The 13,521-nt window shown below is 34.0% G+C and overlaps 1 protein-coding gene across 1 annotated transcript in view; it reads left to right on the forward strand.

Annotated features, from left to right (window-relative positions):
- Nucleotides 1–13,521, forward strand: part of ank1a (ankyrin 1, erythrocytic a) — an 84,644-nt gene that overhangs the window by 29,707 nt on the left and 41,416 nt on the right. Inside the window, exons 26-33 of the mRNA XM_073839607.1 lie at nucleotides 2,207–2,322; nucleotides 2,425–2,649; nucleotides 2,731–2,885; nucleotides 5,026–5,237; nucleotides 7,051–7,255; nucleotides 8,847–8,943; nucleotides 9,070–9,298; nucleotides 12,731–12,859. Of these exons, the coding sequence (XP_073695708.1) occupies nucleotides 2,207–2,322; nucleotides 2,425–2,649; nucleotides 2,731–2,885; nucleotides 5,026–5,237; nucleotides 7,051–7,255; nucleotides 8,847–8,943; nucleotides 9,070–9,298; nucleotides 12,731–12,859 (1,368 nt within the window). The remainder of the gene's footprint in view (nucleotides 1–2,206; nucleotides 2,323–2,424; nucleotides 2,650–2,730; nucleotides 2,886–5,025; nucleotides 5,238–7,050; nucleotides 7,256–8,846; nucleotides 8,944–9,069; nucleotides 9,299–12,730; nucleotides 12,860–13,521) is intronic.

Raw genomic sequence — 13,521 nt, forward strand, 5'->3', positions numbered from 1 at the left:
TACTATGTACTTAAATCTTAAAATTTTAAAAGTTTGGTGTGACTACGTTTTTTCTTTTTTTACTTTTATTCAGCAAGGATGCATTAAATTGATCAAATGTGACAGTAAGTGTCACGATGCAGGCAGGAACACACGAACAACGACGTAAATAAAAGACGTATATTTAATAAATCCAACGGAATACAGGCAGACACAGGAACACCAGGGGAAAACATCCATATAACATTAAAGACCGACAAGAGTACTGGGAAAACACACACCTTAAATAGACAGACTAATTACAAACACAGGTGCAGACAATAAGGGAGAAACCAAAAACACTCAGAACTGCGGGGGGAAAATGGAAAAAACCAACAAGAAAGTCCGGGGGTGTGACAGTAAGGAGATTTATATCACAGAAGATTTCTATTTTAAACAAATGCTGTTCTTTTCAACTTTCTATTCAAAGAAGAATCCTGGAAAAAAATAAAGTACATCATGATTTCCACAAACATTTCAACATTGATGATCGTAAATATTTCTTGAACAGCAAATCAACATATTAGAATGCTTTCTAAAGGACCATGTGACACTTAAAACTGAATTTTTATTTTTTTTTTTTTTGGTTGCACTTTAAAAGTTCCCAGAGACACAGCTGGCAGCCTTAATTTTTAGTTTATAATGTGTCGTACCAGAAAACCTTTGAGGGTGTTGAACAAAAAAGCATAATATCATAAAATGTTTGATCAGAAAAACTGAGAAAAACCTGCAACGTACAGCCAAAGACTTGCAAGATGACCCAATTAAAGGAGGAAAAATATTTCAATGCAGAGAATAAGAGAATAAAACACTAAACAAGTATGGCCTTCATGTTGAGGCATCTTGCCGAATACCAGTCTTGACCAAGAATAACAAAAAGGCCATCTTGAACATGCTAAAATTAATTTGGATAGACCTGTGGAGTGATGTGATCAAACTGGAACTTTTTGGACCTATGTCTGATGCAAAAAAGGCAAAATTTATAAGCAGAAGAACACCATCTCAATAGTGAAACACTGAGGTGGACCAGTCATGTTATGGTGTTGTTTTACTGTATCAGGAAGTGGAAATCATGACCGTTTGAAGGATATCATTGATTCTTTGAAGTATCATGCCACTTTGGCAAGAATTGTGATGCCTTTGGTGCAAAGACTGAAGCTGATGATCAATGGACTTTCCTGCAGGACAATCATCCTAAAGTATACATCCAAATCTACTTGGGTTTGGTTCAGGAATCAGTCATAGAATGTTCTTGAGTGGCCTGTTCAGTCTCCAAATTTATTTCTCATTGAAAATATGTTGTTGAATTTGAGGAAAGCAGTGGGAAAGTGAAAACCAAAGATTATCAGTGAACTGAAAGCTTTTTCAGGTGAGGAATAGGCCAAAATTGCAGTAGAGAGCTGACAGAGCACTTCCAAGCAGCGTTTATTGGTGGTTTTAAAGAATAAAAATTCTGCACCAAATTTTAATTTTGTGGGCTGAATAATTTTGAACATGAACGTTTAGAGCCAATCTTTTTTTTTTTTTTCATTATTCATCAACTTACTTTCTCATATTCACTTAAATTTGTATTAATAAACTTTCTCTAATAGTGTACTGATGCTTTGGTAAATTGTTTTCACAAAATGATGTTCTCTGCAGCAAAATGTCTTGCAGGTCAAGGAGGTTGAATAATTTTGATTGCAACTATATATATATATATTAGGGCTGGGACACGATTAATCGCGATTAATCGCATCCAAAATAAAAGTTTATGATTGCATACTGTATGTGTGTGTACTGTGTGTATATATAATGTATGTATAAATACACACACAAACATGTATATTAAAGAAAACTGAAAATAAAAATTAAATTAAAATAAATAAAATATTTATAATTCTATATATAATCTAAATTAAATACAAATATAACTATCCACACTTAAAAGTATTTTTTAAAGGCTTTACATGTATGTGTGTGTATTTATATATACATAATAAATATACACAGTAAACACACATTTAGTATGTTAACATAAACTTTTATTTTGGATGCGTGTCCCAGCCCTAATATATATATATATATATATATATATATATATATATATATATATATATATATATATATATATATATATATATATATATATATGTATATGTATATATGTATATGTATATGTATAATATTTGTATTTACACATATACAGCAGCACACCCCACTTCCATTGCCAAAGGAGTATGATGAGGATTCGCTGATCCCCAGCAGCCCGGCCACAGAGACATCAGACAATGTCAGTCCGGTAGCGAGCCCCATCCACACCGGGTTAGGTTCCTCCCTCTGCCTAAAATATTTGTGCACATTCTGGCATGAAATTGAAATATCATGCATGAATTGTGCGTTCTCATTGTGCTTATGGTTCTGCAGGTTCCTGGTGAGTTTCATGGTGGATGCTCGTGGCGGCTCGATGAGAGGCAGTAGACATAACGGCCTGCGTGTCATCATTCCTCCTCGCACATGTGCCGCTCCAACGCGTATCACCTGCCGCCTGGTGAAGCCGCAGAAACTTGCCACGCCACCTCCTCTGGTGGAGGGTGAAGGTCTTGCCAGCCGCATTATCTCTCTTGGGCCAGCTAGCATGCAGTTCTTAGGGTGAGGAAACTAGTTTTGGTAGAAAACAAGTTTTTGACAAACCAGAATCGCAGATTAACAAAACTCCTAATGCTCCTGAAGGCCTGTGATTGTGGAGATTCCCCATTTTGCGGCACTCGGTCGGGGAGATCGGGAACTTGTGGTCTTGAGGAGTGAGAATGGATCAGTCTGGAAGGAGCATCGTAATCGTTATGGTGACGAGGTTCTAGAGACCATCCTCAATGGCATGGATGAAGGTTTGTGCTAATTCTTGCTTTACTGACTATTTACAATATATATGAGCAATGTCACATGAGTAGACCATGGGCACAAGGCACAACCCTGCTGTAAAAAGCTGGTCAGTAGGCTGGTTTTAGAGGGGTTTTGGACACTTTCCCAGCCTGGGAGACCAGCTAAAACCAGCTACTTCCAGCTTAAACCAGCTTAGACCAGCCAACCAGCCTAGGCTGGTTTTAACTGTTTTTTTTTCAGCATGGAATACAGTCCTATCTCATGTCTACGAGTGTGATATTGTGTTTATACAACAGTTCGACGGCACGAATGTATAAATGCATAAAATAACAGAACTACTTCCTTCTGCTATGAAATTAAATCTAAAGTTGACAGTTTAATAGCTGAGCCCAAGCCTCCATTACTAATTCAAAAATGTCAGTCCAGAAACTAATAACAAAGGAACATTGAGTTGCTTCATTGAAGGCTTATGTACTACTGTTTTAAAAGCTCACTGTATTATGTAGAGTATTCTGAGAAACAGATGGACTGGGCGAGTGTGATTACCTGCATTTAAAACAGCAATCATTCTTCAGATTGGTCTCTTATTCACGATAAACATTAGATTGAATATCTGCTGAGGAAAGCGTTATCTTTGTTGTAACATCTCTTATGTCGCCATCTAATGGCAGAACAATGTAACTAAAATCATCACAAACACGCACACTGTTTCTCAATACTGAACAGTATTATTAAATACTATTATTTATATAAAATGGTATTTATTGAATAGCAATATTTAATAAACAACAACAACAGCCATCATAAAAGTTGCTAGGCAATTCAGTCAAAAGTACAAAGGCAGCGCTCTGATATATAGCACTGAATTGACATAAATTTGCCAAAACTATCTTTTCTGGAACAAATAATAAATTAAGTAGACCAAAGACTACCATTAGATCAACCCAAAACGAATTATATTTCATGCGTAACCACTACAGAGACAGCAGTAAATTCCAGAAGATCTGGCCGAGGTGAGGCGCTCTCGTGCGGATTTATGAGTGCAGAATGGCCACGATCCAGAGCTATAATGAAAACGCAAATTTTCAAATAGACGTTATATTTATTAGTAAACTGCATATTTGAACTATAAACAAGTGCATTCTCTCCTAAAAACCTCTTAAAACTACATTTTGTGACACAAAAACAGCATTATTTATGAAATTACAGTGGATTTGGGTGTCCGCCATGACACTCGCTGTAAGAAGTAACGCAAGCGAAGTGACATGATTACAAAAGTTCTGATATCTCTCAAATATCACACTCCTATAAGCCAATCAGATTTGAGGACCAGATAGAACTGCTGTATAAACAGTAACATTTGCTGTTAAAGGTCATGTTGCACTCCAAAAAGAGAGAGAAAAAAAGGAGTCTTTTTAGTGTAAAAACAAACTACAGTAATGTGAATCATCATGCCTGGGTAAATTAAAAAATCTTAAAAGTGGTATAATTCTAATTTTGAGTTCTAATGACTCAAAATAATAAAATGCTAATCAATTGGGATTACAAATAATTATTATTTATATTAAAAGAATTTGGTGGAGGCTAAAAATTACTAGGGGCTTCAATTTCTATATGTAAAATATAACTTATTTGTTTTCTTTTGATCTCTCAGACATGATCTTAAAGCAATAGTTCACCCAAAAATGAAACTGTGCTAAAAATGTTGTCAATTTCAGGCCATCCCAGATGTAGATGAGTTTGTTTCTTCATCCGATTTAGAGAAATGTGTCATTCCATCACTTACTCACCAATGGATCCTCTGGAGTGAATGGGTGCCGTCAGAATGAGAGTCCAAACAGCTGATAAAAATCCAGATGGAGTCCAGCCCATCAATGAATGTCTTGTGAAAAGAAAAGCGTGTTTACAAGAAACAAATTCATTATGACTCTCATTCTGACGGCACCCATTCACTGCAGAGGATCCACTGGTGAGCAACTCATCTACATTTTAAGTGGCCTGAGGATAAGTATATTTTCAGCAAATTTAGATTTTTTCTGAACTATTCTTTTAACAGTCTTTGCCATGTTTGCATAAATGTACAGTGTTCATTCATTTGGAGAGTTGTTCATTTATTGTCTTTTCTCTGTTGACTGCGCACTTTAGACCTTGAGAGTCAGGAGGAACTTGTGAAGAAGAGGATCAGGCGGATCATCTCGACCGACTTCCCGCTCTACTTCGCGGTGGTGTCCCGCATCCAGCAGGAGAATGATCTGATTGGCCCAGAAGGGGGTTATCTCACCAGTAAGCTGGTGCCTTTGGTCCAGGCCAATTTTCCTGAGACTGCCGTCACCAAGCGTGTCCGTCTCGGACTGCAGGTGAGATGGGAGGATGATGATGAGGAAGATGTGATGGAAAATGGAGGAAGCTTATCTCCTGTGTACTACCATAATGTATCTGACAGCTTTTAGTTTTTTTGTTGTTGTTTTCCTGTTTGGTCATGAGACATCAAACATGAGGAAACATCTCATCTTTCATCTTTCAAAATGCGTTATGGGCTCAGCACATTTAAGGTTCCTTTGGCATGTGAATGAATGTAATTTTGTAAGTTGCTTAGGTCTCGATGATGGTAAAAATGAATGATGAAGTATGGTAAAATACGGCACGGTGTGGTATCTTTATACTTTCTTCTTAGATAAAACATAAGCTATTTATACAGATGAATATACGTTTGCAGCACGGTAAAAAGTGCTAAAACAATTTGAAAATGATTGAAAGTTTGGTTTGAATGTATGAAGGTAATGGCAGGTTTTGATTGACGGAATTTGACGGAAGTTGAGGATAAAAGACATGAAAGCAAGTTGAAGCTCAATAAAACTGAGTTTTAATTGGATGATGAACATTTTCTGTACTATTACAACTATCTGAAGCACCTTATAAAAGCAAACTTTCATCATAAGATCTTACTGAGTTACTGTACTACCTTTTGAAATTCTAAAAACTTTATTTTTTAAAATTTAAATGCAGTTTTATATTTTAAATATCAAAACCTAGAACTTAGAATGAAATGACTGTGCAGGACTTTTTTTTTTTTTTTGTTTGTTTCTTTTGCCCTGCAAGTGTAACATTCAGCTCATACCAAAGCTGTATTTTACTTGTTTTAACCTACCATTTGTTTAATCATTTATATCAGTTGTTACATTCTTGTGTTGCCTTATTTTTGCTTTTTCTTTCTTTTTTTTTTTTGTGAAAAGTAACCTAATAGTCTAATCATCTAAATGTTTTGATAAACTTGATCAGTTCTCATCGTGCTGAATTATAAATGATTCATTTACCAATTTTTTCCATTTCTGGATGTCAGAAAGTCATGGATGGCATAAAATGAAATTGATCTTAACAGTTTGTATATTTTGTCACAGTAACACTCAGAAGTATCTTTCAAATTCTCATGAGATGTTTCTCATTATTCTTGGAAGATTTGCAGCAGGATTCTCTGACACTGACCGCTGATTCCTAACAAAATGTTAAACTCTGGACCATGACACTCTATATAACAAGCTCTGAGAAAGACTTTCAGTTTAATGTTGTTTAATTCCTCCTTTCCCGATTCAACAGTGTCTAACAAATATGTACATGTTATTTATAATTCATAAAAACGTGAGAACTGGCCAAGGATTTGAATACTTTGAATTTAATGTAGTCAAATTAACATAGCACTCCTGACTCAAATTGTAATTGGCTGTAAACAAGTGATTATAATGAATTACACTCAAAGATCTTCAAAAGCTTTACAACTATACAGGGTCATTTTGTCATGTCTGTGTCTTTTAGTTTCTACTGCAAGCAAATTAATTTTGCACCAGCTTTTGGTTCAGTAATGTTTGTAACTCTTTTTCCATTAATAAATAAGTCTGTTTGACAAGCTAAATTTGGTGTCTTGAATTACATTGTGCAATAATTAGAAAATGGAAATATGTTAGGATATTTTCTGTCTATTCTTTTTTCCTGATTTCTCTCATAAATCTTCCGTTCATACATGAATATACCATTGCTGACACTGCCATATCTATTTTTTCTGAGTCTCATTCCATGTTCTTCTCTTTCACTTTTGCTCTTCCCCACCCCTATCTTTTACTTTATGTTGTACCCTTCTGTTACTGTCTTTTCTCCTCCTCAATCCTTGGCACTCAGGCCCAGCCAGTCCCCGATGAGCTGGTGGCCAAGCTTCTGGGGAACCAAGCCACGTTCAGCCCTGTGGTGACAGTCGAGCCTCGTCGGCGCAAGTTTCACCGTCCCATCGGCCTGAGGATTCCACTGCCTCCCTCCTGGAGGGAGAGTCCGCGGGACGCCGGCGAGGGCGACACCACCAGCCTCCGCCTGCTCTGCAGCGTCATCGGTAAAAATCAGCCAAACATTTTTGCATTGAAAAAAATACTTAAAAAAATACTCAAAACACCTAAACATCCTTTTAAGCAATTTTGTGCTAATTTATTTTAGGTTTATTGTCTTATCCTTTTAGAAAATCTGAAATATTTCCTTCTTTCAGGTTCATGCAATTATAAATCAGTTTTGTTATATTTAAATAAAACTATTAAAAATTAGTTTTTGTTTATTGAAATAAAAAAGTAAATATAAAAAAAATATGAAACTGACTGAAATAAGATGTTTTAGTACAAGTACTAAAATTACTAAAACTAAAATAAAAATAAATTAAAGCTAAATATGAATATAAAAAACAAGAACGAAATTTTAAAAATGAAACTAAAAAATCTAAAAATACTCCTTAATTCTTAAATAAAACTATAAAAAATCAGTTTTTGTTCATTGAAATAAAGTAAATATAAAAAAACGATGAAACTGACTGAAATAAAATATTTTACAACAAGTACTAAAATTGCTAAAACTAAAAAAATTAAAAAAATTAATTAAAGCTAAATATGAATATAAAAAAACAAGAACGAATAAAAATGTCAAAAACGAAAATTTTAAAATATAAAAATACTCCTATTCTTAAATGAAACTATTAAAAATTAGTTTTTGTTTATTGAAATAAAAAATAAATATAAAAACTTTGAAACTGACTGAAATAAAATGTTTTTAGTACAAGTACTAAAATGAGTAAAACTAAAATAAAAATAAATGCAAGCTAAAAATGAATATGAAAAAACAAGAATGAATAAAAATGGCAAAAATGAAAAAAAAATACAATTTATTCTCAAATAAAATTTATAATAATAAAATTAAAAGTTTTGTTTATTGAAATAAAAAATACATAAAAACTACGAAACTGACTGTACAAGTACTAAAATTACTAAAACTAAAATAAATTACAGCTAAATATGAACAAACAAGAATGAATAAAAATGGTTAAATGAAAACTAAAAAAATATAAAATATAAAAATATAAGCTAAATTGGCATATCATTTTATATACTTAGCTTAATAAAACATGAAAATGTAAAAAATAATTCAAATATATGTATAGGAAATGGTAATGTAGAGTGTTTTTTTTATATATTATTTTTAATGTTAATTATTTTATTTACATTTAAAAAAACAGCTTGAACAAAAACTAGAATATCATAGAGTTAGAATTGGAAGCCTGTATTTATAATGCACTAGATGAAGCATGTTACGTTGTTATGTTACGTTGTTAAGTCATCTGGTGCTATAATGCATCATACTATTAAAAGTTATAACCACAAATAGGTAAGTATTTTAATGTAATAATAGTACAGCAATAATACCCTTATAATACACCATAAAAACAATACACCAGAAAAAAAAATGTGTTGCTGCTAGTGACACAGAAATTACATTTTTCAACAAACAATGATGCACTAGGTTTTTAAGGTTAAAAAAATTAATTTATCATCATTTTAAAACCAAACTACCCAGAATTATCAAATAGGGCTCCCGAGCAAGATTCATTTGTAAGCTCCTTTAAAAGTTTATTTCAGTTTTTAATTTTTATCTACACCTCATAGGTGGCACGGCTCCTGCCCAGTGGGAAGATATAACTGGCACCACCAAACTTCTCTATGCCAATGACTGTGCCAGTTTCACCACCAATGTTTCTGCTCGGTATGTACCATAACCTCTACATCATAGGTTAAGTTATTTCAGAAGATGTCATTGTGTTTCGTTTTTATAGCAATATGTTATTATTCGACCTTGGTCGTATTAAAAATCTGTTTTGCTATCTCACAGTTTCTGGCTGGCAGACTGTCCCCGTACGGCAGAGGCAGTGTCCTTTGCCAACCTCCTGTACCGCGAGCTGTCAGCCGTGCCGTACATGGCCAAGTTTGTAGTTTTTGCAAAGATGAATGAAGCGCGAGAGGGTCGACTTCGCTGTTATTGCATGACTGATGACAAAATGGACAAAACCCTGGAGCAGCACGAGAACTTTACTGAAGTGGCTCGCAGCAGAGACATTGAGGTCATATGATAGTGTGTTACATACTTCATATGTGACTCTGGGCAACAAAACCAGTTATAAGTAGCACGGGTATATTTATAGGAATAGCCGAAAATTCATTGTATGGGTTTTCTTTTATGCCAAAAATCATTAGCATTAGTAAAGATCATGTTCCATGAAGATATATTGAAATTTCGTATCACAAATATACCAAAACGTTTCGATTAGTAATATGCTTTGCTAAGAACCTCATTTGGACAACTTTAAAAGCTTTTCTCAATTCTCAAAAGATTTTCTAAATATTTACACTGTAAAAGGTTTTCACCAAAAATTTCAGATTCGTCTGACAATAAAGTTATATCATATCATACCAGATTCAACTTAAAAACCTAAGTTCAGCAGCTGCCTTACGTTTTTAAGTTAAATCAGCTTAAAACTACATCATTTAACTTATTACAACAAAAATTAGTTGATATAACTTGTGAATTTAAATGACTTAATTTAAAACTGGTGAAAACTTTTTACAGTGTAGTTTTTTTTTTTTTCACACCCTCAGATTCCAGATTTTTAAATGTTGTATCTTGGCCAAGTATCTCCTATCCTAACAAAAACCATACATTTACATTTAGACATTTAGCAGATGCTTTTATCCAAAGCTACTTGCAAATAAGGACAATGGAGGCAATCAAAATCAACAAAAGAGCAATGCTATGTAAGTGCTATGACAAGTCTCAGATTAGCTTAATGCAGTATAAATAGCAGGGTTTTTATTATATAGTAAATAAAAAGAAAACTGATAGAATAGAAAAATATTAGAGCAAGCTAGTGTTTTTTCTTTTTCTTTTTTTGCTAATTGTATAAAAAAGATAAAAAGAACACAAAAAGAATAAAGAATGTTTTTTTTTTTAAGAATAGAAATAGAATAGAGAGTGTTAGAGTTAGAGAGTAAAATAAAGACGGAAGAGATATGTTTTTAGCCGATTCTTGAAGAACTCTGATTGAATCGGGTTGGAATAAAAAGTCTGTGAAAGTGATTTTGTGCCTCTTTGGGATGCCACAATACACTTGCAGAATATAAGCTTCTAGATGGCGCATAAGTCTGAAGTAATGAATTTAGGTAAAGGGGTGCAGAGCCAGTGGTGGTTTTGTAGGCAAACATTAATGCCTTGAATTTTATGCGAGCAGCTATTGGTAGCCAATGCAAATTGATGAAGAGAGGTGTGATGTCCGTTCTATTCGGCAGCTGCATTCTGGATCAATTGTAAAGGTTTGATAGAACTGGCTGGAAGACCTGCCTAAAGAGCATTGCAATAGTCCAGTCCCTGGATTGAACAAGGAGTTGTGAAGCATTTCGTGATGTTGAATAAAGCAAATCTGCAGGACCGGACAGTTTTAGCAATGTGGTCTGAAAAAGTCAGCTGATCATCAATCACAACAGAAGGTTTCTGGCTGTTTTTGAAGGAGTTCTGGTTGATGTGCCTAACTGGATGGTAAAATTGTGATGAAACGATGGGTTTGATGGAACCACAAGCAGTTCTGTCTTGGCAAGGTTTAGTTGAAGGTGAGGGTCCTTCTTCCAGCAAGAAATGTCTGTTAGACAAGCTGAGATGCGAGCAGCTATCGTGGGATCATCAGGATGGAATGAGAGGTAGAGTTGATTGTCATCAGCATAGCAGTGATATAAAAAGCCATGTTTTTGAATGACAGAACCTAGTGATGCCATGTAGACAGAGAAGAGAAGTGGAACAAGAACTGAGCCCTGAGGCACTCCAGTAGTTAGAAGTTGGGACAATGGAAAGCTTATTTATTCAACTATTTATTTATTTACATCAATGGAAAGCTTATTTATTCGGCTTTCAGTTGATGTGTAAATCTCAATTTTAAAAAAAATGACACTTATGACTGGTTTTGGGGTCCAGGGACACATATAGACAGGGGAGACCGGTGGCAATTGTAACACACTCAATTCCTCCAATCAGAAACGAGCTAGAGTGATGACACTTGATCTGCACATGCTCAGTAGGATTCTCTCTCTGTCTGTCAAAAAGAAGCATGATCATTTCACCTCAGCAGAACTTTTAAACAAAATACTGATTTTGAGGTTTAAAACGAACTTTTTAGAGAATTGTTCTGAATTTAAAACTTACATAGATTTCATCTTTATTGATAAAGCAAATTAACATGAACAACCTATACTAATATAAGTGTGGCAAGCTAGCATGCAAGGTTTTATCATGGTTGCATCATTGCAAGCACCCTGTTTTTCTGTGTTGACATTCTTTACTGTTTGAAAATGAATCTATTTAAATGTAAATGTAAAACCACATTTAAAAATGATTCATGTTACACATTAAACAATGTGTTGCTTTTTAATCTTTTTAAAGACATAATTTTAACATGATCTCATTGAGTTAATGGTAACACTTTACAATAAGGTTCATTAGTTAAACATGAACTAACCATGAGTAATACATTTGTTACTGTATTTACTAATCTTTATTAACATTAGTTAACAGAAATACAGTTGTTCATTGTTTGTTCATGTTAGTTCACACTGCATTAACTAATGTTAACAAAACTTTAATAATGTATTAGTAACTGTTGAAATTAACATTAACAAAGATTAATAAATGCTGTATAAGTGCAGTTCATTATTAGTTCATGTTAACTAATGTGGTTAACTAATGTTAACTAATGAACCTTATTGTAAAGTGTTACCGAGTTAATATGTGTTAATATGTCTATCTTGTACCATTTCATTAAAGTTTGGTTAAAGATTGTTCTTGACTCATCAGCTGATTAATGTATTTGAGAAAATATATATTTTGCACATTTAAAATAATAATTGTGCTCTTAAAAAGCATATGCACAAGCAACAATTTGAAAAAAATCAAGTAACATTATTAGATACTACAGCAGTAAAGTGATTATTTTGTTGTAGGCTTTTATTTGAGATACAGTAGGTTAATATGACAATTGCCCATTAAGGGGACAATCGTAATACTTTGACGTATTGCACTTAATTTAATATTATAGTCTTGTCCTTATTAGTGAAACTATATGAATTGTATTATTAATTAGTGCACCTATAGATATTTCATATATCAAAATATGGCTGGTATATTTCAAGTAGTCTGTGAGTTTTGAAGGAAAATGTAAATTACAATTGCCCCCGGTCTCCCCTATATGCATAATGCACGTATTGTGTCTTTGCCTATGTGTTTTCAGCAACTGACATTATTTCTACAATAAAATATCATTTACAGGTAAACCTAAAACAACACCAATCAAATTTAAACTAAGAGTTTTTATTCTGACATTACAGAAGTAAATGTGATGTTATTGATGTTTCATGCTGACTTTGCTAGATACAATCAAATGTGATTGATACATGTTTAATGTAAGCTTCATCTGCTGTAAGCCTAAATCTGCTGGCTCTCGTGCGTTGCGTAGGTCATGGAGGGAATGCCGCTGTATTTGGAGTGTTCAGGAAACTTGGTTCCCATAAGGAAGGCGGCTCAGCAGCCCCGCTGTTTCAGCTTCCAAGCCTTCAGAGACAACAGACTGCCTGTGTCTGTCAAGGTAAAGTCATCACACTCATTTACAATACATTTTCATTTTATTTTTTTCCAAATGAGATTCTTACACCCATAGTGAACTAGGTCATAAAATGTAGATTCAGATTTTTATTTGTTATGATGCAATTATTCCATTGGTTAAAGTATGTTGCCTTAAAAGTAAAATTCAAAGCATGAATGAGTTTGTTTCTTCATCAGAGCAGATTTGGAGAAATTCCATCACTTGCTCACCAATGGATCCTCTGCAGTGAATGGGTGCCGTCAGAATGAGACTCCAAACAGCTGATGAAAACATCACAATAATCCATCATTACGATGTTTTTAACCTCAAACCATTGAGTCCATAATCCATAAAAATGCTTCCTCCAGTGAAGAAGTCCATCTCCTGTTGTCTCTCACATTAAAATCCACTGATATTTGTTTAGAGCTGTTTTGGACTCTTGTGAGTGGTGCATATTTTTATCAGCCGTTTGGACGCTCATTCTGACGGCACCCATTCACTGCACATCCACAGAAATAGAACTTGGACAATGAAGAAACAAACTCATAAAAGGGACATGACAGGGGAGGGAATAATGATAGAATTTTCAGATAAACTATTCCTTTATTGAAAGAATTTATCTGTGAAATTTGTGGATACTTTTTCTACTGCCTTCAGCTAATCTG

The sequence above is a fragment of the Garra rufa genome, chromosome 5 (assembly GCF_049309525.1).
Source record: "Garra rufa chromosome 5, GarRuf1.0, whole genome shotgun sequence".
Lineage (NCBI taxonomy): Eukaryota > Metazoa > Chordata > Actinopteri > Cypriniformes > Cyprinidae > Garra > Garra rufa.